A 25,367-nucleotide genomic window follows, 5' to 3' on the forward strand; every position below is an offset into this window, starting at 1 on the left:
CTGGGGTTGCCGTTCAAGACTGTAGGCTCTCAGAGGAGAGGGATCGCGTCCGTGCTGTTGATCGCCGGGGGCCTGGAACAATGTAGGGCCTCATAAATATTTGTGAATACGCTGGTTCCCAAGACAGAAGTGACGGGAGACTCAAACGGGAAAATGAAGAAGTCAGAGGAGGGAAAAAACGGTGTTTCTAAGGGGATGAAAACTTTCCCAAAAGGGAAAAGGGAGCTCCGCCTAACACAGGGCGTTGGGGAGGCGACCTCTGCGGGAAAGGGCGATGAGTCCTGGGGGCTGCAGCAGGGGAGAAGACGGGAGGCGCCTTCTTGCCTCTCCAGGCGACGGAAAGCTGAGGTCACCTGGCACAGCGCCAGCAGCAGCTGCGAGGACGCGCCCGCGCTTCGGCGGGAGGCGGTGTCAGGCGCTGGTCCCCTTTCCCTTCCGTCTCCTCTGGAGGCGAGGCTCAGAGTCCCGCCCACCGCCCGCCCAAGCCTTGGCTTCGTTCGGTCCCCACCGAGGCCGCTCCCCCGAGCCTAGGTCAAGCCGCCTTAGCTGCCTCGAGGAGCCAGAGCTGTCCGCCCACCTCCCTCACCCGAGGCCGCGCCCCCGAGCCCGGGCTGTCCTCTTTCCTCACGGGAGTCCCGAGACGCCGAGCTTTGGCCCCGCCCCTAACGAGGCCCCGCCCCCGGTACCCCGCCCAGCGACTTGAAAAGGCTGGGGCTGCGGCTCACTTAAGAGTCGCGCGCTGGGCGTGGGGCGGTGGTGAGGAACCGACCCTGAGGCGCCGAGGCTGAGGCGAGTTAGACGCCGGGACTGTCCAGGGAGGCGCAACGCAGCGGGAGCCCGTAGCTAGAGCAGCCCCGGAGCAGAAGCAGCCGTCGCCGACCGCGGAGTCCAGCCGAACCGGCCATGGCGTTGTCGATGCCTCTGAACGGGTTGAAGGAGGAGGACAAAGAACCCATCATCGAGCTCTTCGTCAAGGTGAATGCTCGCCTCCGTCCCACCCCGCCGAGCCCCCGGCGCTCGCCCGGCCGCGGGGGGCGGCGTCCCTGGGCGCTCCTCAGCCGCAGCGCCCCCGCGCGGCGCCCCGTGCCCGGGCCGAGGGGGAGCGCTGCTCCCGCGCCCCCGGGCCATTGTCTTCGGCCACCCGCGCCTTCCCGCCGCCGAGGCCCGTCGAGGGAGCCGGGTTGGGACCGGGACCCCAGAAAGACAGCACTGCTGGACGGGGGGGCACCGCCTCCCGCCGCGCTGGCCTCGGCGGACGCCGCACCGTCGTCCCGCGTCCGGGTGGGACGAGCTGCCCCCCTCCCCCCGGGTGCCCCGGAAGCCGCCAGCCCCTGGGACCCGGGCACGGGTGTGTCCTGTCACCCCCTCTCCCCCGCCACCGCCCGGACGCCCGACCTCACCTCACCCCACCCCAGCCCTCGGCTCTCCCAAGTTCACCCCCAGCCCGGGGAGGCGAAGCCTCGAGCCCGTTGTGAGCTGATGAGCTGAACTTATTTGAACGCTTTCTGAGCGTTTCGCTCCCGGCTGGTAGGAAACTGTAACTTTAATTTTCGATTCCATCTGAAACAATTTTTTAAAAAGAGCAGACATTCCTGGGCCTCAGGAAAAGACCGAGATTCCCAACTTGTGTTTTTCTGTCTTAGTTATTTTACCACCATCTGATTTTCTTGTTTCTCAAGCGCGAGTGTTTTGTATGATGCAACATTTTGGCTGCTCCCCTCGGTGTTGCTGCCTCGGGAAGGATTGTGTGTGCCCTTTTGTTTTGAAAGAAAAACTGATGAGGGAAAGAACTCCTCACTTGCTTGGGCTTTAAAGGGTTGATTTTTCCCTTCTGGTCTTTTCAGTTTATATATCCTGAAACTACCATATTTGTAGACAAGTACTACCTCTAGCCCTTTCCTTTTTTCTTTAATATTTTTCGTTTTAGCAAAGAAGAAAGATAGAAGTTATGAACATCTGGATTCAACTGCCTTCCTCAAGACTTCTTTAAAATCCTCGAGATTTTCTTTCTTAGTCACTTACTTAAGCAGGCTCTTTCAGAACCAAGCTCTGAATTGGAGAGTTTAACAGAAATCCAGAACAATTTTATTCTTTTTTTCCTGAGTTTTTATTTTAAAGAACGGGAGACACTAAAGGGTGTGTTTAAGACATGGAAAGAAGAAATGATCTGCAAGTGATGGAAACAGTGTTTGTTTTAGGATTTTCTTTCAGTTATCAGTTTTAGAAACATTTTGATTCAGGGAACTGAAACAACAGACAGGTATAGAACCCCCAGAATATCTTCAAAGAGTCTCAGTTGCTTCGAGTGGCAGATATAGTACTTTGAGATGCAGGGAATGTAGGAAGAAACCTGAAATAAGAAAAAGGAAGAAGAGTGGGTCAGAGATAAATGTTCAAAAAATTTCACTGAGCCAGGAATAGGAATGAATTTCCATAAATTCAAAAACAGTGTATCTACTAAACACTTAAAAAACATGTTTCTTAAACATGTTACTTTAGAAGTATCATTAAGTTTAGTGTCAGATAAGGGTACTATCAGTAATGGCTTCTTTTCAGCATTGTACTGGGGTCTAGCCAATACAATAAGACAAGAAAAAGAAATAAATTATATGAATTAGAGATGAGGAGATCAATGCTTAATGCCCTACTTACTATTAATTTAACTTTTGTTAGAAGGAGAGAGGTGTTTACCAAACTTTAGTCACTTGCATACCCCTTCTTAGTTTTCCATATATGTGTTGAATTGGTATTATTATTTACTAAATTCAGCCCGTTTTTTAAAAAACATAAACACATTGCCCTAAGCAATACCTGTGAAAATGTGGATTAGGTGTGGTGAATATATTTCTTATATACATAACTATTTTGTGTGTGTGTGTGCATAACTATTAAAAGAAAAAATGTTCGTGAGCCACCTAAAAGCATCCTGCTTATCACTAGTTGTAAGCCTTTGTCACTGGGCTTGTTGGCAGAGACCAGGTTCAAGTCACAGTTCTGTACTCACTGGCTGGTTTAACCTGGGCAAGTTGTTTTCCCTCTCTGAGACTTGTTTTCCTCCTTTGTGAAGTGAGAGATGCAATGTTTTCTGCTGTCCTGTGGTTCGGCATAGGTAAAACTTTATACTGATGTAAATCAGCATAGCTGTTTCAAAGGGGAAAAAGGGGCCAGGTAAATTGTAGTAAAGAGTGTTCTTGATTTCCAAAATCTATGTGTGGGAAATGCAAATGGGGGAAAATCCCCTTGTAAATACAATTATTTTGAAAGCAGTGAAAGGGCAGAGGCTGTGGTTGTCCAGTGTGGTGTGTTAAGCAGTGTTAATTATTCTGCCAAGAGATATCTGAGTTTGTAGCAGAAAACTATTATCTACACTTAAAGGAAATGAGTTTAAAAGTGCCACCTGTTTAGGTAGCATTAAATTGAACAGAAATAGGCTAGGACTTTCCCAACTAGTGTGACTGGACTCACAGCTACATTTCTTTCCTTGTGAGTATTGTTTTTGGAGTTGTCTGTCCATGAGCCCAGTGAATCCTCATCACTTGTATAACAGCAGTGCTCCATTTTTGTTTGTTTACCCCAACACCTATAGGATAGAGTACCCTCCCAATAGTAAAAGAGGCTTACAAAGGCAGTCATCCTCAAGAGTTAGAATGCCCTCTTTCCCTACCCTGCGGGGCCTAGTAGATGTATATATTTTGATACACCAGCCCCACTTGGGGACCACTGATTAACAGGGTGAAGTTCAAGCCCTTTAGCAAGGTCATAAGGTCTCTTATCTGCTGCCCGGGTTTCTAATCCAATTTGTCCACTTACTAATTGTGTGTCCCAGGACACATAAACCTCTCTGCCTCATTTGCATAGGTGGGATATTAATAGACCAACCTCATGGGATTAAATTAGTTAATATATGTGGTGATAATAAGCTTAGAACAGTGTCTAGTACACAGTAAGTAAATAAATGCTAGTTGTGTGTCATTTTGTATATACTTATTTGTATGCTCATCTCCCCTGCTAGATAGGCAGTAAGTTCCTTGAGGGTAAGGTCTGTATATTGTTCTGAGTCGGTACCAAAGAGGGTACCAAATAGTTGAAATGAGATTGTTTCCTTCTTTCTGAGCATTTTGGTGTCAATATATGTGTCTGGCATGCTTCGGAATTGAGAGCTACTTACTTATTAGAGCCTGGTAGTCTGACTCTCAAACGTTGGTCCTTCATTTGTTCAACTTTGCCTAGCCTCCATCCTCCAAAACTGTGTGGTTTTATCTATCTTTTTTCCCCTCCATTTTTTTGGTACTTCTGAGCTTTTCATGTATCTGCCATATATTTTCTGCCAATATTTCTTCTTGGTTACGTTCAGAATTTGGAAGCCAAGATTTCTGTATTGGGTAAAAGTAAATATTGTGTTGAACAACAAAATGAGAGAAGTTGAGAAGAGACTGAATTTTTGGATTTTTCCTTTCCTTGTATATGCCTAACTCCTATTGACACTGCTGCTTTCACCCAGCCCCCACTAGAATCTTTGGTATGATGTGATGGTATTTCTGATTTTGGTTTAGGAGGAGTCCCTTTGCAGAGTTTAGTTTTATTGGTTGGAATTTAAAGTTGTTGGCATGCCATTTTGCATTGGGACACTCACTGTTGGCAGTCATCCCTAAACTGTTAGAATTGGGGTGGTGTAAAAAGTTAATCTGGCGCAGAGTGGCTTAACACATAAGAATGCTTCTTTTGAGATATTTGGCAGGATTTTTAATGTGTGTGGACCCTGGAGCCAGACTGCTTGGCTTGAATCTGGCTTCTAGTAGTGTGTCAGGGAAGTTTCTTAAGTTCTCAGTACCTCAGTTTCTTGACCTCTAATGTCAGGATAATAATAATAACACAATTTTATAGGGTTGCCGAGGGGATTAACTGGTGATCTATGTGTATTAATTAGGGTAGTCTAAGCTCCTGTAAGAAATACTGTAATCTGCTCAAACAGTGGTTCAGACAAAATGGAAGCTTATTTCCTTTCTCACTTAGCAGCCCAGGGAGGGTGTTCTAGATGGTGGTGGCTTTTCTCCTTAGAGTCATTTAGGGACCAAAGTCTTTCCAGCTTCTTTTTCCACCAACTCCCATAGCATTGTCCTCCGAAGTTGACAGAGCTGGTTGCTGAGAAGTCCTGGTTGCAGCAGTGGGAGGTGAAGAGTATGGAGGAGGCTCATCTCAAGGCCCCCAGCCCAGAACTTCTTCTACCTGTCACTTCCTTTCATACTCCAGTGGGGAGAACTTTAATCACAAGGTTTCGTCTAACTGCAAGGAGTGCTGGGAAATATGATCTAACCATATATCAGTCTATGTAAAGTATTAGGAATAGTGCTTGGCACACAGTAGACACCTATTTTTGTTGTTGATGATAGTATATTCTTTTTTTTCTTTTTTCTTTTTCTTTTTTTTGGCCATACAGTGTGGCTTTGCAGGATCTTAGTTCTCCGACCAGGGATTGAACCCAGTCCCTTGGCAGTGAAAATGCAGAGTCCTAACCACTGGGCTTCCAGGGAATTCCCAAAAGTATATTATTCTTTTTTAAAAAAAATATTTATTTATTTATCTGTTTGGCTGTGTCGGGTCTTAATTGCAGCACGGGGGATCTTTCATTGCAGCACGTGGGCTCTTCCTTGCGGCGTGCGGGCTTCTCTCTAGTTGTGGCGCACGGGCTCCAGAGCGCATGGGCTCTGCAGTTGTGGCATGCGGGCTTTCTAGTTGTGGCCCGAGGGCTCAGTAGTTGCTGCTTGCGGGCTTAGTTGCCCCGTGGCATGTGGAATCCTAGTTCCCTGACCAGAGATCAAACCCACATCCCCTGCATTGGAAGGCGGATTCTTAACCACTGGACCACTAGGGAAGTCCCCCCTCCAATAATCTATCTATCTATCTATCTATCTATCTTTTTTTTTTTTAATAGGCTTTTAAAAAAATTAATTTATTATTTTTGGCTGTGTTGGGTCTTCGTTTCTGTGTGAGGGCTTTCTCTAGTTGCGGCAAGGGGGGGCCACTCTTCATCACGGTGCGCGGGCCTCTCACTATCGCGGCCTCTCTTGTTGAGGAGCACAGGCTCCAGACGTGCAGGCTCAGTAGTTGTGGCTCACGGGCCTAGTTGCTCTGCGGCATGTGGGATCTTCCTGGACCAGGGCTCGAACCCGTGTCCCCTGCATTGGCAGGTGGACTCTCAACCACTGTGCCACCAGGGAAGCCCCCTCCAATAGTATATTATTCTTAAATGTGGGCTTCATTAATAGAATTCAGGGGATTCTGTAAATCCTTGAAATTACATTTAAAATTCTATATTAGTCTTTTTTGGGGGGGATTAGGAACCATTATATTTTGGGGGGATTAGGAACTATTGTTCTAAATGGTGGCATTCTGAGTGTCGAACATAATTCATACAGGCAAGGTATAGAAGAAAGGTTTGGGCTACATGATCGTTAAAGTCACTTCCATCTTATTATCTGTGATTTAAAGCATTTGTTGTCATGAAGGAAGTGCCTAATACTGAGTTAGGTACTATGGGAGATATAAGAAATTATTAGGTACTATGGGAGATATAAGAAATTATTAGGTACTATGGGAGATATAAGAAATTATTAAACATTTTCTACCTTTAGGTTTATAAATTTTATTGGAAAGAAAACAATACAGGATGGTACATGCTTAATGAGCCAAGTGTGGTTCACATTAAGTTGGGCCAGGACATATGGGGAAAGAGGGAAGTAAGCTTTAACTTGACCTTGAAAAAGTGGCTGGAATAAGTGCATTGGGAATAACCAAGAATGGGAATATTAGTTTTGACACCATTCGTAAACTCGTTATGCAGGGAACAGTAGACAGATGATACTTTCGAAGAAGAAGGACCCAACAATGATTCAAACCCATAGTGCCAGGGAGAGAAGTTATTTAAAAGTTGAGAATGAGACTTTTAAAACCTAACTTTTAGTCTTGTTTGTCCTCCCAACACTTCCCTACTTTTTGGATTGCTGTCTATTCAACAACTTCCCAGCAGCATTTGGGAAGGTGCAAATGGATTGTACAGGTGGACAAACTCTCAGCTGTTTTTTTACAGTATAAAATGGGAGTTCTTTTTCTTAAAAATTAATTTTATTTATTTATTTATTTTTGGCTGCGTTGGGTCTTCATTGCTGCACACGGGCTTTCTCTAGTTGCGGCGAGTGGGGGCTACTCTTTGTTGAGGTGCGCGGGCTTCTCATTGCGGTGGCTTCTCGTTGCGGAGCACAGGCTTTAGGGGCGTGGACTTCAGTAGTTGTGGTGCATGGGCTCAGTAGTTGTGGCTTGCGGGCTCTAGAGCGCAGGCTCGGTAGCTGTGGTGCACGGGCATTGTTGCTCCGCGGCATGTGGGATCTTCCCGGACCAGGGCTTGAACCCGTGTGCCCTGCACTTGCAGGCGGATTCTTAACCACTGCGCCACCAGGGAAGCCTGGGAGTTCTTTATATTTTGTTTTGAGTGCAGGCTTTTTTTTTTTTTTTTTTTTTTTTTAAACACAGACAGATGAAATAAATTTTCTATAGACAATGATGCTGAGAACTTTGTTTTAATAATTGAACAAAAACTAATTCAACATCAAGAGAGTGTTACATTGGATGAATTGGTTTGACATTCATTTGAGATTTCCATAGGGGAAAATTCAGGAGATAGAAATGAATGTAAAAATGTGAAGTTAATGGGAACTCTATTCTTACTATGTTTTGTCTGAGCTGTTCTTGAAGACCTAACAGTGCCCCTCTGAGCAAAGGCCAAGGTGATAATTTTGGTTAAATGTAAAATTCTGAGAGAAAGGGGCCCCAAATGGGTAAGAGATGGGAGGATTCTGAGACAAGGTGACTGAACACATGAAAAGTCCAACGGTAAGGGGCGGGTGGGTGGGAGGGATAAATTAGGAGGTTGGGATTAACATATACACACTACTGTACATAAAGGAGACAACCAACAAGGACCTGCTGTATAGCACAGGGAACTATGCTCAATATTTCATAATAACCTATAAAGGAAAAGAATCTGAAAAAGAAAGTGTGTGTGTGTGTGTATAAAACTGAATTACTGTGCTGTACACCTGAAACTAACACGGCACTGTAAATCAACTATACGTCAATTAAAAAAAAAAGCCTAATGGTATGAATAATAATAGGAAAGAGGCAATGCGGAGGACCTGGCTGTCACTAAAAATCTGAGTTAGTTAGGAAGGATGCTTACAGAGATGCCTGGAAGCTGGTAAAAGGGTGGTGAGCAAGACTTTCCCACTTCCTGTTTCATTGGCACTGTGGAGCCTCAATGTTCTAATGTCTCCTGAATAGGGAATTAGTGAGTCTATAAAAGGGAAATTTGTTAGCCAGGATGGGAAGTGTGATTAAGGCATGAATTAAGATTTTGATCAAGTAGCGGAGTAAGTTAGGATAGGTTTGCCCATTGTATAGGTTCCTGTAGAAAATGGAAAGGGAGTTTCTGAAGGAAAATAACATTAAGGTCGTGATTACAAACTGTCCAAGTATGATTTAACAGAAATCTAAACTTAATTCAGGGCATCAGTTTGTGAATTCTCTTGGAGGTTTTAATCCTTTTGTCTTTTTGGAGACCTGACTTTTATCCGTCAGTGCTCAGTACCAAGAAATGGTATAAGGAATATCAGTTAGCCTTGTTTGGTTTCTGTTATTTTCCTTTATTTCAAATATAAAACCAGGGCTTCCCTGGTGGCGCAGTGGTTGAGTCCACCTGCCGATGCAGGGGATACGGGTTCGTGCCCCAGTCTGGGAGGATCCCACATGCCGCGGAGCCGCTGGGCCCGTGAGCCATGGCCACTGAGCCTGCGCGTCTGGAGCCTGTGCTCCGCAACAGGAGAGGCCACAACAGTGAGAGGCCTGCGTACCGCAAAAAAACCCAAAAACCAAAAAACAACAACCAGGAGACTGTATTAGTATAAATTTATGAAAATAACAACTTATGTAGATAAATGAGATTATATTTGAAAGTTGTGCCAAAGATGGCCTAGGAGTCTTTTATATTTTAATATCAATATTTTGAAGAGGGCTTCCCTGGTGGTGCAGTTGTTAAGCATCCACCTGCCAATGCAGGGGACACGGGTTCGAGCCCTGGTCCAGGAAGATTCCACATGCCGCGGAGCAACTAAGCCCGTGCACCACAACTACTGAGCCTGTGCTTTAGAGCCCGCAAGCCACAACTCCTGAAGCCCGTGCGCCACAACTCCTGAAGCCCGTGTGCCTACAGCCCGTGCTCTGCAACAAGAGAAGCCACTGCAATGAGAAGCCCGTGTACCGCAACGAAGATCCAATGCAGCCAAAAATAAATAAATAAAACAAATAAATTAAAAAAATATATTTTGAAGAAGTAGCAATATAGAACCAGGGCCATGTATTGACCCTCAGAGCATAGATTTTGTTCTGTAGATTTTTTTTTTTTTTTTTGCTTTGCTTAGAGCTGAAATACAGTGTGACTCTAAGCAAGAGGTGTAACAGGTTTTTTACATTTTTTTGGTAATAAAATTATTACTTCCAACTTTACAGGTGAAATAATTCATTTTTGTGAAAAGGATTAAGTTTTCATTAGAATAGTAAAAATGTCAATCGTCTGTAATAATTTAAGTATTGAATTTTACCATCATGCAGCATAGCTATTGTATGTGTGAGAGAAGGAAAAAGGAGAATCTGAACAAACATTGGAGAATACAAAAACAAACAATTAGATGAAAGCTGAAGTAATTAAGAACTTTTTAAAGAATATGTGAGTTCTATGCATGTTTTCCTCAGCTAACAACCAGTTGCTTTATTATGGAGGTGGACACCAGGTGGTAGATTGCTAGAGTGAAAGTTCATCAAAAGCTAAAGACAACCGAATCAGGCCGTTGTGCTACGTAGGGAAATGGAAGAGTGGTGAGACCAGACTACATAGACTAATCGACAGAAAAAGAAGATGGTTAGACTTAAATGAAATTTTGGCTTTGAATATACATATGCACAAGACTTAACTGAAAAATTTGCAGAGACATAAACTTATGAAGAGTGTGAAGTTTTGTATTATTTGATCCTCTAAGTTACAGAATATTTTAGTTAACACAGGAATCTAAATTTTTGATTTAAAAATGTTGAGTGCTTTTTGATTCTTCATTAACTCAAGTAAAAACTGTTGCTAGCCATCAATAACATAGACTTTACTTACATTTTGTAATTGTCAGCAGGACCCTTGATTGCAAATGTACCTAAAAAAAGTGACTCAGAATAAATAGTATCTAACCTTAGTCTGTTTTAGTTTAAATATTGGCCCTAAATTTGAAAAGTAATGTCATTTTCCTTCTGCTTCCTAGTATATTCATTTGTATGTATTGTGCTTTAAAAAAATGTTTTTTTCCAGTTATAAAAGCAACAGTTGTTTACTGTAGATAACTTAGAACACAGAAAAGCACCATAAAGTAAAAATTATTTATATCCCCTTTTTCTTGAAATGACTGTTGTTGCTATTTTGTTATGTGTCCTAATCTTATTCATAAACTTGTGTGAATTATTGATGACATTTTATGTATAATGTTTTAATGTTCTTCATGACAGCAGAATTCTTGGAAGAATGCACAGTGAAGCCCAATCTAATATGTAACATGTATTGAGTTAAGTGAGTTGGTTTAAAGAAAATTTACTTTATTTAGTTTTTATCAGAGAAACTCAGATTGGATTTACCTTCCTAATGGCACTAAAAGAACATTTACCCTGTTTGATCTCTGCTTGAAGAAGGGAAGCTTTTATGTTGTGAAATCTGCCAACACCTAGAATTGCTCATAGTATAGATATTGATTAAATGGTTTGAAGGTAGGCCCTCCTTTGTGCTCTTTAGAAGAAATCTGTTTTGAAAAGTCAAATTATTTTTTAGTATTAATTTTCCCCTTCAGTAACTGTCTAGTAGGTGAGGTATGCCCATTTTATAGTTGGAGGATATAAGATGCAATCTTTGTCTAGGAACAGTCGAGTACAGTATAGGGATCATTATGGAAGCAAATATTGAATACTTTCCATGCACTAAGTGCTGGAGAGGGAAAGAAACAAGAACAGGTTCCCTTGTCTTCAAGGAGCTTACAGAACAGCTTAATGGACAGAGGATGAGTAAATGAGCCATGGTTGATGATGGCTTTTTCCCATGTAATACAGTGACTTTTTGTCTCCTGTGCTTTTTAAAGTCCAGTTGAATTAAGACCTTCAGAAATGATTTATGTGGCAACCTACATGACATAATTGACTTAGAGATGAGTGAAATGTTTATGTTGTATTCTGACAGATGAAGGGTAGTTAGTATTACTGAATCTACCAAGTATTGTATATTATCAGTTTGAAGAAACTTTTATCCTTTCCCTCAATAATTAGTTGTGTTATATTCTGTAATTTTGTCTAAAATAAAACTGGGATACTTCTTGCCATAAATCTTAAATGGATCCTACTTTCTCTAGTTGTTTATTGGATTAGATACAAACTCCATGATCTAGCATTCATAGTCTTTCAGATCATGATCCTGACTTGTGTTTTCAGTCTTTTCCCCCACTGCAGCTACAAATATACCTCATGTTCTAGGCAGATGGGTCCTCAACATGCCCTGTACTACTCTGCCTTCATGGAAGATTTTTGCTCTTGTTTCTTTCATTTGAATTATCTTTGGCTTTGCTAGCCTCTCCCCCTACCTTCAATTTCTGCCTGCCAGAGTAGTATTTGTTCTTTTTTCATTCAATCGTTTAACAAATAGTGAAGCACTGTTCTAGGGACTTGGGTACATCAAAGAACATTATGGCATTCATATTCAGTTGGGGGAGGCAAAAAATAAACCTATGTCTACTAGTGAAAAGTGCTATGAAGAAAAATGAAATAGGGTAAGGAGTATAGAGAATGATAGGGGGGTGTGCTCTTTTCGATTTAACAGGACATTCTGTTGAGTATGTAGCCTTGCAGAAAGTAGCATAGGGAGGCGAGGGCAGAATCAAGGAGACTAAATAGGAGGCTGTTTAGTAATTCAGGCAAGAAATGATGGTGGCTTGGACTGAGGTGAGAAGCAGTCTAATTCTGGATATATTTCTAAGATGGAGATCACAGGATTTCCTGATGAATTGGATGTGGAACGTGAAAGAAGGAGAAGTCAAAGATGATTCTGAGATTTTTGTTCTGAACAACTAGAATGATGGAGTTGCCATTAACTGAGATGGGGAAGCCTTTGGGAAGGGCTAGTTCTGGTGGAGAGATCAGGAGTTTAGTTTGTGATGTGTTGTATTTGAATATTTTAAGACCTCGTGGAACCTGTTGTCTAGTGAGAGAGACATATGTTAAAAAAATACACAAATATAGTATATAATTACATTAAGGACAAGAACAGGGTGTCTTCAGAGTGGCTGAATGGATACAAAAACAAGACCCATCTATATGCTGTCTACAAGAGACCCACTTCAGACCTAGAGACACATACAGACTGAAAGTAAGGGGATGGAAAAAGATATTCCATGCAAATGGAAACCAAAAGAAAGCTGGAGTAGCAATTCTCATATCAGACAAAATAGACTTTAAAATAAGGACTACTAGAAGAGACAAAGAAGGACACTACCTAATGATCAAGGGATCGATCCAAGAAGAAGATATAACAATTGTAAATATTTATGCACCAAACATAGGAGCACCTCAATACATAAGGCAAATACTAACAGCCATAAAAGGAGAAATCGACAGTAACACACTCATAGTAGGGGACTTTAACACCCCACTTTCACCAATGGACAGATCTTCCAAAATGAAAATAAATAAGGAAACACAAGCTTTAAATGATACATTAAACAAGATGGACTTAATTGATATTTATAGGACATTCCATCCAAAAACAACAGAATACACATTTTTCTCAAGTGCTCATGGAACATTCTCCAGGATAGATCATATCTTGGGTCACAAATCAAGCCTTGGTAAATTTAAGAAAATTGAAATTGTATCAAGTATCTTTTCCGACCACAATGCTATGAGACTAGATATCAATTACAGGAAAAGATCTGTAAAAAATACAAACACATGGAGGCTAAACAATACACTACTTCATAACGAAGTGATCACTGAAGAAATCAAAGAGGAAATTAAAAAATACCTAGAAACAAATGACAATGGAGACACGACGACCCAAAACCTATGGGATGCAGCAAAAGCAGTTCTAAGAGGGAAGTTTATAGCAATACAATCCCACCTTAAGAAACAGGAAACATCTCGAATAAACAACCTAACCTTGCACCTAAAGCAATTAGAGAAAGAAGAACAAAAACATCCCAAAGTTAGCAGAAGGAAAGAAATCATAAAAATCAGATCAGAAATAAATGAAAAAGAAATGAAGGAAACGATAGCAAAGATCAATAAAACTAAAAGCTGGTTCTTTGAGAAGATAAACAAAATTGATAAACCATTAGCCAGACTCATCAAGAAAAAAAGGGAGAAGACTCAAATCAATAGAATTAGAAATGAAAAAGGAGAAGTAACAACTGACACTACAGAAATACAAAAGATCATGAGAGATTACTATAAGCAACTCTATGCCAATAAAATGGACAACCTGGAAGAAATGGACAAATTCTTAGAAATGCACAACCTGCCAAGACTGAATCAGGAAGAAATAGAAAATATGAACAGACCAATCACAAGCACTGAAATTGAAACTGTGATAAAAAATCTTCCAACAAACAAAAGCCCAGGACCAGATGGCTTCACAGGCGAATTCTATCAAGCATTTAGAGAAGAGCTAACACCTATCCTTCTGAAACTCTTCCAAAATATAGCAGAGGGAGGAACACTCCCAAACTCATTCTACGAGGCCACCATCACCTTGATACCAAAACCAGGCAAGGATGTCACAAAGAAAGAAAACTACAGGCCAATATCACTGATGAACATAGATGCAAAAATCCTCAACAAAATACTAGCAAACAGAATCCAACAGCACATTAAAAGGATCATACACCATGATCAAGTGGGGTTTATTCCAGGAATGCAAGGATTCTTCAATATACGCAAATCAATCAACGTGATACACCATATTAACAAATTGAAGGAGAAAAACCATATGATAATCTCAATAGATGCAGAGAAAGCTTTTGACAAAATTCAACACCCATTTATGATAAAAACCCTGCAGAAAGTAGGCATAGAGGGAACTTTCCTCAACATAATAAAGGCCATATATGACAAACCCACAGCCAGCATCGTCCTCAATGGTGAAAAACTGAAACCATTTCCACTAAGATCAGGAACTAGACAAGGTTGCCCACTTTCACCACTCTTATTCAACCTAGTTTTGGAAGTTTTAGCCACAGCAATCAGAGAAGAAAAGGAAATAAAAGGAATCCAAATTGGAAAAGAAGAAGTAAAGCTGTCACTGTTTGCAGATGACATGATACTATACATAGAGAATCCAAAAGATGCTACCAGAAAACTACTAGAGTTAATCAATGAATTTGGTAAAGTTGCAGGATACAAAATTAATGCACAGAAATCTCTGGCATTCCTATATACTGATGATGAAAAATCTGAAAGTGAAATCAAGGAAACACTCCCATTTACCATTGCAACAAAAAGAATAAAATATCTAGGAATAAACCTACCTAAGGAGACAAAAGACCTGTATGCAGAAAATTATAAGACACTGATGAAAGAAATTAAAGATGATACAAATAGATGGAGAGATGTACCATGTTCTTGGATTGGAAGAATCAACATTGTGAAAATGACTCTACTACCCAAAGCAATCTACAGGTTCAATGCAATCCCTATCAAACTACCACTGGCATTTTTCACAGAACTAGAACAAAAAATTTCACAATTTGTATGGAAACACAAAAGACCCCGAATAGCCAAAGCAATCTTGAGAACGAAAAATGGAGCTGGAGGAATCAGGCTCCCTGACTTCAGACTATACTACAAAGCTACAGTAATCAAGACAGTATGGTACTGGCACAAAAACAGAAAGATAGATCAATGGAACAGGATAGAAAGCCCAGAGTTAAACCCACGGACATATGGTCACCTTATCTTTGATAAAGGAGGCAGGAATGTACAGTGGAGAAAGGACAGTCTCTTCAATAAGTGGTGCTGGGAAAACTGGATAGGGACATGTAAAAGTATGAGATTAGATCACTCCCTAACACCATACACAAAAATAAGCTCAAAATGGATTAAAGACCTAAATGTAAGGCCAGACACTATCAAACTCTTAGAGGAAAACATAGGCAGAACACTCTATGACATAAATCACAGCAAGATCCTTTTTGACCCACCTCCTAGAGAAATGGAAATAAAGACAAAAATAAACACATGGGACCTAATGAAACTTAAAAGCTTTTGCACAGCAAAGGAAACCATAAACAAGACCAAAAGACAACCCTCAGAATGGGAGAAAATATTTGCAAATGAAGCAACTGACAAAGGATTAATCTCCAAAATTTATAAGCAGCTCATGCAGCTCAATAACAAAAAAACAAACAACCCAATCCAAAAATGGGCAGAAGACCTAAAAAGACATTTCTCCACAGAAGATATACAGACTGCCAACAAACACATGAAAGGATGCTCAACATCTTTACTCATTAGAGAAATGCAAATCAAAACTACAATGAGATATCATCTCACACCAGTCAGAATGGCCATCATCAAAAAATCTAGAAACAATAAATGCTGGAGAGGGTGTGGAAAAAAGGGAACACTCTTGCACTGCTGGTGGGAATGTGAATTGGTACAGCCGCTATGGAGAACGGTATGGAGGTTCCTTAAAAAACTACAAATAGAACTACCATATGACCCAGCAATCCCACTACTGGGCATATACCCTGAGAAAACCATAATTCAAAAAGAGACATGTACCAAAATGTTCATAGCAGCCCTATTTACAATAGCCCGGAGATGGAAACAACCTAAGTGTCCATCATCGGATGAATGGATAAAGAAGATGTGGCACATATATACAATGGAATATTACTCAGCCATAAAAAGAAATGAAATTGAGCTATTTGTAATGAGGTGGATAGACCTAGAGTCTGTCATACAGAGTGAAGTAAGTCAGAAAGAGAAAGACAAATACTGTATGCTAACACATATATATGGAATTTAAGAAAAAAAAATGTCATGAAGAACATAGGTGTAAGACAGGAATAAAGACACAGACCTACTAGAGAATGGACTTGAGGATATGGGGAGGGGGAAGGGTAAGCTGTGACAAAGTGAAAGAGCGGCATGGACATATATACACTACCAACGTGAGGTAGATAGCTAGTGGGAAGCAGCCGCATAGCACAGGGAGATCAGCTCGGTACTTTGTGACCGCCTGGAGGGGTGGGATAGGGAGGGTGGGAGGGAGACGCAAAAGGGAGGGGATATGGAAACATATGTATATGTATAACTGATTAAATTTGTTATAAAGCAAAAAAATAAGATAAAATAAATTAATTAAAAAAAAAAAAAAAAAAAAGAACAGGGTGTCTTGAGAAAGAATGGCAGGAAATTCAATTTAGATGGAAGCTTAATGGGGACTTCTTTGAGAAAATGACTTGTAGGATGAATAGTAATTAGGGGAAGAATGAGAGGAAGAGCATTCCAAGCTGGAGGAATTGGCATATATAAAGGCTGGAAGTATTCAACAAATTGAGAGTGTGGCTGGAATAGAGAGAACAAGACTGAGGTGTAGAGTGAGGAGTAGACAGGCTACATCATGGAGGTTCTTGTGTGTCATGTGAGGTTTTTTTAATATAAATTTATTTTATGTATTTATTTTTGGCTGTGTTGGGTCTTCATTGCTGCGCACGGGCTTTCTCTAGTTGCGGCGATCGGGGGCTGCTCTACGTTGTGGTATGCCGGCTTCTCATTGCAGTTGCTTCTCTTGTTGCAGAGCACAGGCTCTAGGCACGCGGGCTTCAGTAGTTGTGGTGCATGGGCTCAGTAGTTGTGACTCACAGGCTCTAGAGCATAGGCTCAGTAGTTGTGGCGCACGGGCTTAGGTGCTGCGCAGCATGTGGGATCTTCCTGGACCAGGGATCGAACCCACATGCCTTGCATTGGCGGGTGGATTCTTAACCACTGCGTCACCAGGGAAGTCCCGTCATGTGAGTTTTATCCTTAGTAAAAAGGCAGTTCTCAAAGGGAGTGTCATGATTTGATTTGCATTTTAGGATGAGTAGTCCAGCTCTTCTGTGGAAAATGAAGAGAGGCAAGAGTGGAAACAAGGAACACTACTTGCAGGCTGTTGTGATGCAGGAAGATGATGGTGGTGGTTTGGATTAGGATGGTGATGGAGAGAAGAGAATGGATTTGAGATAAATTTTGGAAGTGGAGTACCTAGGAAGATACTGAAAAAGGAGTTCTGAGAAAGAGAAAAGTGTGAAAAATGACTTGGGTATTTTAGTAGAATCACTGGTTGATGGAGGTGCCTTTTATTGAGATGGAGGAGGAGCAGACAGTGTTCAGTTTTTGACTTAATGAGTTTGAGATGACTGAGATGTCTAGTAGAAAGTTGGATGTACAGACCTGATGCTCAGAAAGAAGTCTAGGCACAGTAGGGAGATTTGGGACTTGAGTGTGTGTGTGTATGTGTGTGTGTATACACATACTTCAGTTGTTTGTTTGTTTATGTGGTATTTAAAGTGTGTGAGATCATTCTGTGGAGGAGTGAAGAATAGGGAGAATGCCCAGGACCAAGTTCTGAGGAACTCACAACACTAAGGGGTTGTATAATCGAGAATCTGGAGAAGGAGAACTAGGAGGACTTGAAATCAAGCAGTAGTGGGAAGAGGAAAACTATGAGAGCAAGGTACCAAGGAAACTAGGAGAAGTTTATAAGGAGGAAGCGACCAGTTGTGTCGAGTCAGATGAGTGTGTATTTGCTTTATCAGCCTGGAAGTCATCGGTAACCTCAGTAGTAACAGCTTTGGTGCAGTGGTGGTGGGGAAGCCATAATAGAGTGGGTGGAATAGTGAAGATGAAGTAAGAGAGTGGGGTCAATGAGTAAAGCCAAATTCTAAGAAGAAACTTGGCTGTGTAGAAGAGACAGGTTGGTAGGTAGAAGGGGATACATGTCAAGGGAAGGCTTTTAAGAAAAAAAAAAGTATCAGCTGTAAGAGCTATAATGTAGGAAGGAACACTTACACCATCATCTTAAAGGGGAAAATATTTCCCATGAGAATCATCATAATTCACTGACTGGGAGGACTTTTTACTGCAAGGAAGATCTGGTTTGTGTATATTTAGAATAGACGCTTAATCTCACTGACTTTTTTTCTGTTGCATTTTCCAAATGCATGAGATAGAAATATAGAAGAGTATTTCATACTTAATTGAACTAATGTAAATATTTATGAGGTGCTCTCTGTGTGCCAGGCACTGTTTACTGCATTACATGTATTAACTCATTTGATTGTTCTTCAAGAAAGTATTTGCTGAAGGAATATACAGAAGCTTTTTTTTTATCCCTCTTCCCTTGAACAGGGTTGATTCCAGAGGAGACTGGGGGGAAAAGAAGAAATAAAAGATCACATTATTGGGGAAAAAGCAGATGCCTATTAAGTTCACAGAAATCTTCGTATAGAGAAGCCAGAGAAATAAGCTGGGAGTAGAATGCAAATCACTGGGCTCAGTTCATATTTGCAGTTTTGATTTAGAGCCTCAAAATCATTGTTACTTTCGATTGAAATGAACAGTTACCTTTTTTTCCTTGCAAAATAAAAAAGATTGAAGGGAGAGTCCACAGCTGTGTTCTGGCCCTAAGTTTGTGGTTTGACAGCCCACAAGCCCCAAGAGTTGCTGTCATTCTCCTGATGACTCAGCAGGGACCCGTGTGCTAGATTATGGTGTTGCCTCAGTGTTGCTTGTAAAGGTTCTTTCTGTCCTGTGTAATATTTGAGATTCGAGATCCCAAAGTCAGACCCAGGGGATGATTGTGGACTTTGAAGTATCGTTTGTATTCCCTTTGTAGGCACTGAAATAGTCTATTTCAGAATTGAAGATAATTAGAATTAATACTTCAAGTAGGCAATTGAGGTGTCATTTGGAAGACTGGATCTTTGTGTTACATTGTTGTTGTAGGGTAGTGGTTAAGAGCATAGGTTCTGGAGCAATGTAGATTGTTTCAACCCTAGTTCTCCTTTTGTGCCTTAGTGTCTCCACTGGGGTAATAGTATTTACTTCTTGGATTTTTGTGAAGATTAGAAGAGTTAATATAAGAAAAGCACTTAGTGTCTGACACAGTAAGCATTGTTTGCTTGTCATCCCACGGACCTTTGGGAATGCTGAGTTAAGACTGTCCATGGATAGTTTGTATGTTTAACATATATGCTTTCAACCTCCAGGATGTTACTGTGAGAAGCATCTGCCAGTCTGCCATTACAAATAGGTGGGGAACTTTCCATTGTTTATCAGAAGAGCAGGTTTAGTACAAAAAAAAGTCCAAGATTAGACCTGAACTTATTCCTGAATTAACTTCATTGAACCATGATCCTGTTGACACTTGTTAGGTAACTAAAGGACAGTCAGATTGGACTCTGCCATCTTAGAACATCTGCCTCAGCAGCTCTTTCTGGACTTGTAGCTAAAGCTGAGAGTCCATTATTATCAAGAGTGTTTTTCTTGTTTTTTATTTCTTTGTTTTGTCTTTTCCTTTTTCTTTCTTTCTTCTTTTTCTTTTTTGTGAGAGCATAAAAGACATAAAGAGGGATAATCTAAAACATATAGGATCTAGTGGTTTTGTAGAAGTACTTTTGACTTATGGATCTTGGCATATATATAGGTTTCACTTAGCTCCCTGTGCTACTACATTGCACTGTTCCTTGATTTTTTTGGTAAACTTTGGCATGGCTGTAATTGATAGATGATGTAAGGATCATAAAGTGACTTTAAAATCCTTCATTTTATAATGTTATAAGCTTTTTGAAGCTACTTAATTTATTCCTATATAAGATAGAGTACACTGGTGTATAAAAATGAGCAGTAGGTTTTTGTTTTCCTATTAAAGTCAGAGTAATAGTCGTAAGATAATAGGTAGCATTGAGTGCTTACTGTGGCTCAGGCACAGTGTGCCAAGCCCTTTACATATGTTATGTAATTTAATCCTCATATAAACTCAGAAATAGGAACTATCAGTACTGTTTTACACATGAGGTTTAGGTTATTTCTTGTGTGTGCTCACAGGGCTGGTAAGTAGCAGTACTGGGATTTGTACCAAGGTCTTTGTGATTCTGAGAGAGTGACTCTTAACCACGAAGAGCTTTTTTATTTGTTTATATTCTTTTTCTCTGTTTGAAACTTGAATTTTTACCTAACAGAGTTTTGTTTTCACTACTTGCTGTTTTCAGTCACCCTGAAAAATAAAAAAGAAAGAATTCAGAGAATGTTTAAGAATATTTCGAAAACACTAACAACCAGTGAGCCTAGATAGTTGTTAAATGAATTTGGTGCTTCCAGTTCTCTTGGTTAAATTTGAAAGGAAACTGTAAACTTTCCATTACCTCATCTCTTTGCATTTTGGGGGCCTGGTTAATTAGTATTTTTAAAAGTACTTTAAGGGTTTATTTATAAACTTGTTGAGGGACTTGACTTGAATATCACATATTTGATTTTAGGATTGTTTTCCAATTTAGAAGTGTCAAACAGTTCCAAGTTTAACAAAAATCATGTATTAAATTGTTAGTTTTAGTTTTCCTGTTCTTTTTTCTTTTTTTTTCTTAACCTCTCCCTTCAGAGGGGCCTACACTAATCTTTGCATTGTTGACAGAAAAAAAGCAAGGAAGTTTCTTTTTGTGGAGAGAGGAAATGGCTGTTAGTTCAGGACTTTATCCATATTAGGTATAAACTAAATATAGATGTGTATTCCAGGAGTGAAGTCACATCTATAAAGTTTCTTAAGCAGAGCTAATGAGATCAGCCAGTGCTTTTGGATCTGGGTTTTTTTCTTTAATTTTTGGCTCACTGAAAGGTTACCAAACTGATTAGTCCTATGGTCAGCCTTCCATGTCCCTTAAAAAAAATTTTTATAAGGAATCTTCCTTTAAGCAAACATAACTTTAAAATATTCTGCTTTGTGTATAAGGAATAGTTACTTATGCCTCTTTTTTTTTTTTTTTGGCTGCGCTGCGGGTCTTGCGGATCTCTGTTCCGTGACCAGGGATTGAATCCCAGCCATGGTAGTGAAAGCCTGGAATCCTAACCACTAGGCCACCAGGGAACTTGGGCTTAAGCCTCTTTTTGAGGGGGTGTAATAAATATTTTAGTTTCTTGAACCTCTTGTTATTTTCCTATCTCTATTTTTTGTTTGTTTGTTTGTTTAGTTAGTTTTACCCTTAAGTCTTTTTTTTTTTTTTTTTTTTTTTTTTTTGTGGTACGGGGGCCTCTCCTTGTTGTGGCCTCTCCCATTGCGGAGCACAGGCTCTGGACGCGCAGGCTCAGCGGCCATGGCTCACAGGCCCAGCCGCTCCGTGGCATGTGGGATCTTCCCGGACCGGGGCACGAACCCGTGTCCCCTGCATCGGCAGGCGGACTCTCAACCACTGCGCCACCAGGGAAGCCCTACCCTGAAGTCTTTTTCACACATATTTTTACTGTGAGGCTAGACTCTTGTTGTCTTGTTGTCATCTGTTTTACTTAGTATCTTCTTGGTTTATTTGGTGTTTAACCATTAAGTTAGATCTCAGTGTGGCCAGGTAGTAATAGGATTCTTCTGATTGGTTGGTTAGTACAGGTATTGTAGTAGAACAGAATGAAGAAATCTCCCGTTTCTGGCCAAAAGCACAGGTCGTTCTCAATAAGGACTTTTTTTTTTTTTTTGCGGTACGCGGGCCTCTCACTGTTGTGGCCTCTCCCGTTGCGGAGCACAGGCTCCGGACGCGCAGGCTCAGCGGCCATGGCCCACAGGCCCAGCCACTCCGCGGCATGTGGGATCCTCCCAGACCGGGGCACGAACCCGCATCCCCTGCATCGGCAGCGGACTCTCAACCACTGCACCACCAGGGAAGCCCGTCAATAAGGACTTTTAAAAGTCCCCCCAAAGCATTCTTACCCACAGTAAATGTTTTCAGCTCTTGTGCTCCTCCTCAGAGCCCTTTGCAAGCATGCCAAAACATTCAGGCACTTAGCAATGTACTATGCTGCTGAAGAGAAGAATGATCTACCTTTATAGCATATCTTTATTCGAAATATTTTAAAATACAACTAACTCTGTAAAACGTTTATCTTAACATATTTCAAGGGTTTTAGTTCAGGAAACCAAATGCTCTCCAAGGTTTAGTTCAGGTATCTTCTGAATCCTTCTCTGATCTTTGTGCTTCTTCAGCAGAGCTAACCCTTCCTACCATCTGTCTGGAGCACTGTGCAGTTGCATGTTCTGTCACTCATCTGAATCTTCTTCCTTCATATCATTGTTACAGTTAGAATGTGAATTCCAGGAGATGAGGGGTCAGGGGTTATTTTCTTCATCTTTTATTTCTCACCTAACACAAATCTTGTCATATAGGAGATAACTCATCAATTCAGTAAGTATCTATTAACGTTTTGGGACAAATTGGTATGTGTAGTCTGGGAATAGAAGCGAGTAAGAGAGTATTAAGTCTGTTTCTGGTATTGTGTTCTATATTAACTCATAGTAAAATACCAGAAATAAAAATAGTGTTCAGTTATTGAATTTGAGACTTGTAATTTAGGTTTTATGACTAAGCTGCTCACTAGATAGATAGCCATTGATCTAAACTTAATAACAGATTGGTTTAGAGGTCAAGAATCTTCCAATTATATAACTGAAAGATCAGGTTTAAGTTGTTGTTCTCATCTGTAAAGTGGGTGTGTTTCTTAGAAGTGATGAACACTGTAGTCTGGATTTATTTTATGTACCCAAAGTAGCCTGAGTCTTGGGTGTTTAGACCCACACAGAAAGCTGAGACTGGAGATTTCAAAATCAGGTCCAGATAATTAAATTTTCATAATTGGAAGCAGTTTATTAGAAAACAAATATAAATGGAGCCAATAAAATTTATCAGTGATAATGGGGGCAGTTTGCCAGAGAAATGAAAAGTATTTCAAGAGTAAATTATTTGACCAGAAAGATATTGTATTTCCAGATGAACAACCTGAAAGATAAATATTTTGTTGTGTCTAAAATAAAACAGATAAAGCACTGTTTTAAGTTAAAATTTGCCTTTATCATATTTAAGGCACCTGTGCATTGAAATGGTAAGTAACTTTTCACAGCTGCAATATGTTGTTGAGTATATAGTTTTAAAAGAAACTTATTTTGTAATTTTTTTTTTGCTGTACGTGGGCCTCTCACCACTGTGGCCTCTCCCGCTGCGGAGCACAGGCTCCGGATGCGCAGGCCCAGTGGCCATGGCTCACGGGCCCAGCCACTCTGCGGCATGTGCGATCCTCCCGGACCAGGGCATGAACCTGCGTCCCCTGCATCGGCAGGCGGACTCAACCACTGCGCCACCAGGGAAGCCCTGTAATATGTTTTAATGAAAAGTTTAAACATAGATAATCCAAAATAAAATACCAGTCATTCATTCATATGTTTATTATGTGTGAGTATTTTATATTAAAATATTCTATAGCATTTTTATGACTTCAGTTTTGCATTGCTTATTGTTGTTATTAATCCTTTGTTCTTAGTCATTTAGAGGTCTAAAATTTAACTATTAAATAATACTATAGTGTAATGAGCACATGAAAAGATGCTCAACATCACTAGTTATTAGAGAAATGCAAATCAAAACTACAATGAGGGGCTTCCCGGGTGGTGCAGTGGTTGAGAGTCCGCCTGCTGATGCAGGGGACACGGGTTCGTGCCCCGGTCTGGGAAGATCCCACATGCCGCGGAGCAGCTGGGGCCGTGAGCCATGGCCGCTGAGCCTGCGTGTCTGGAGCCTGTGCTCCACAACGGGAGAGGCCACAATAGTGAGAGGCCCGCGTACCTAAAAAAAAAAAAAAAAAAAAAAAAACCAAAAAACTACAATGAGGTATCACTTCAAACTGGTTAGAATGGCTGTCATCAAAACGTCTACAAATAGGGACTTCCCTGGCGGAGTCCAGTGGTTAAAACTCCGCTCTTCCACTGCAGGGGGCATGGGTTCAACCTCTGGTCGGGGAACTAAGATCCTGAATGCCACGCGGTGTGGCCAAAAAAAATAAAAAATAAAAAGTCTACAAATAATAAATGCTGGAGAGGGTGTGGGGAAAACGGAAGCCTCCTACACTATAGGATAGGAATGTAAATTGGTACAATCACTATGGAGAACAGTATGAAGGTTCCTTAAAAAACTAAAAATAGAGTTACCATATGATCCAGCAATCCCACTCCTGGGAATTTATCTGGAGAAAACCATCATTCGAGAAGGTACATGCACCCCAGTGTTCATTGCAGCACTATTTACAATAGCCAAGACATGGAAGCATCCTAAATGTCCATCAACAGAGGAATGGATAAAGAAGATGTGGTACATATATACAATGGAATATTACTCAGCCATTTAAAGGAATGAAATAATGTCCTTTGCATTATGGATGGATGGGCCTAGAGATTATCATACTAAATGAAGTAAGTCAGAGAAAGACAAGTATCATATGACATCACTTATATGTGGAATCTAAAAAAATGATACAAATGAACTTATTTACAAAACAGAAACAGACTCACCGGCTTTGAAAACAAACTTATGATTACCAAAAGGGAAAGGTAGGGGGGAGGGATAAATTAGGAGTTTGGGATTAACAGATACACACTACTATATATAAAATAATCAATAAGGACCTACTGTTTAGCACAGGGAACTCTATTCAATATTCTGTAATAACCTATATGAGAAAAGAATCAAAAAGAATGGATATATGTATATGTGTAACTGAATCACTTTGCTTACCTCTGAAACTAACACAACACTGTAAATCAACTATACTCCAATATAAAATTAAAATTAAATTAAAAACCACAATACTGTAGTGTAATGAGCACATGAAAAAATGCTCAACGTTGCTAATTATTAGAGAAATGCAAGTCAAAACTACAATGAGGTATCACCTCAAACCAGTAAGAATGACTGTCATCAAAAAGTCTACAAATAATAAATGCTGGAGAGAGTGTGGAGAAAAGGGAACCCTCCCACACTGTTGGCGGGAATGTAAATTGGTGCAGCCACTATGGAAAACAGTATGAGGTTCCTTAAAAAACTAAGAATAGGGCTTCCCTGGTGGCGCAGTGGTTGAGAGTCCGCCTGCCAATGCAGGGGACGTGGGTTCGTGCCCTGGTCCGGGAAGATCCCACATGCTGTGGAGCAGCTGGGCCCGTGAGCCATGGCCACTGA

The 25,367-nt window shown here is 40.8% G+C and overlaps 1 protein-coding gene across 1 annotated transcript in view; it reads left to right on the forward strand.

Annotated features, from left to right (window-relative positions):
• Positions 1–720: 720 nt before the first annotated feature.
• Positions 721–25,367, forward strand: part of CLIC4 (chloride intracellular channel 4) — a 90,412-nt gene continuing 65,765 nt past the window's right edge. Inside the window, exon 1 of the mRNA XM_082613302.1 lies at positions 721–975. Coding sequence (XP_082469428.1) covers positions 904–975 — 72 coding nt within the window. The 5' untranslated portion in view covers positions 721–903. The remainder of the gene's footprint in view (positions 976–25,367) is intronic.

This window comes from Mesoplodon mirus (genome assembly GCF_964341445.2).
Source record: "Mesoplodon mirus genome assembly, chromosome: 3".
NCBI classification, from domain to species: domain Eukaryota; kingdom Metazoa; phylum Chordata; class Mammalia; order Artiodactyla; family Ziphiidae; genus Mesoplodon; species Mesoplodon mirus.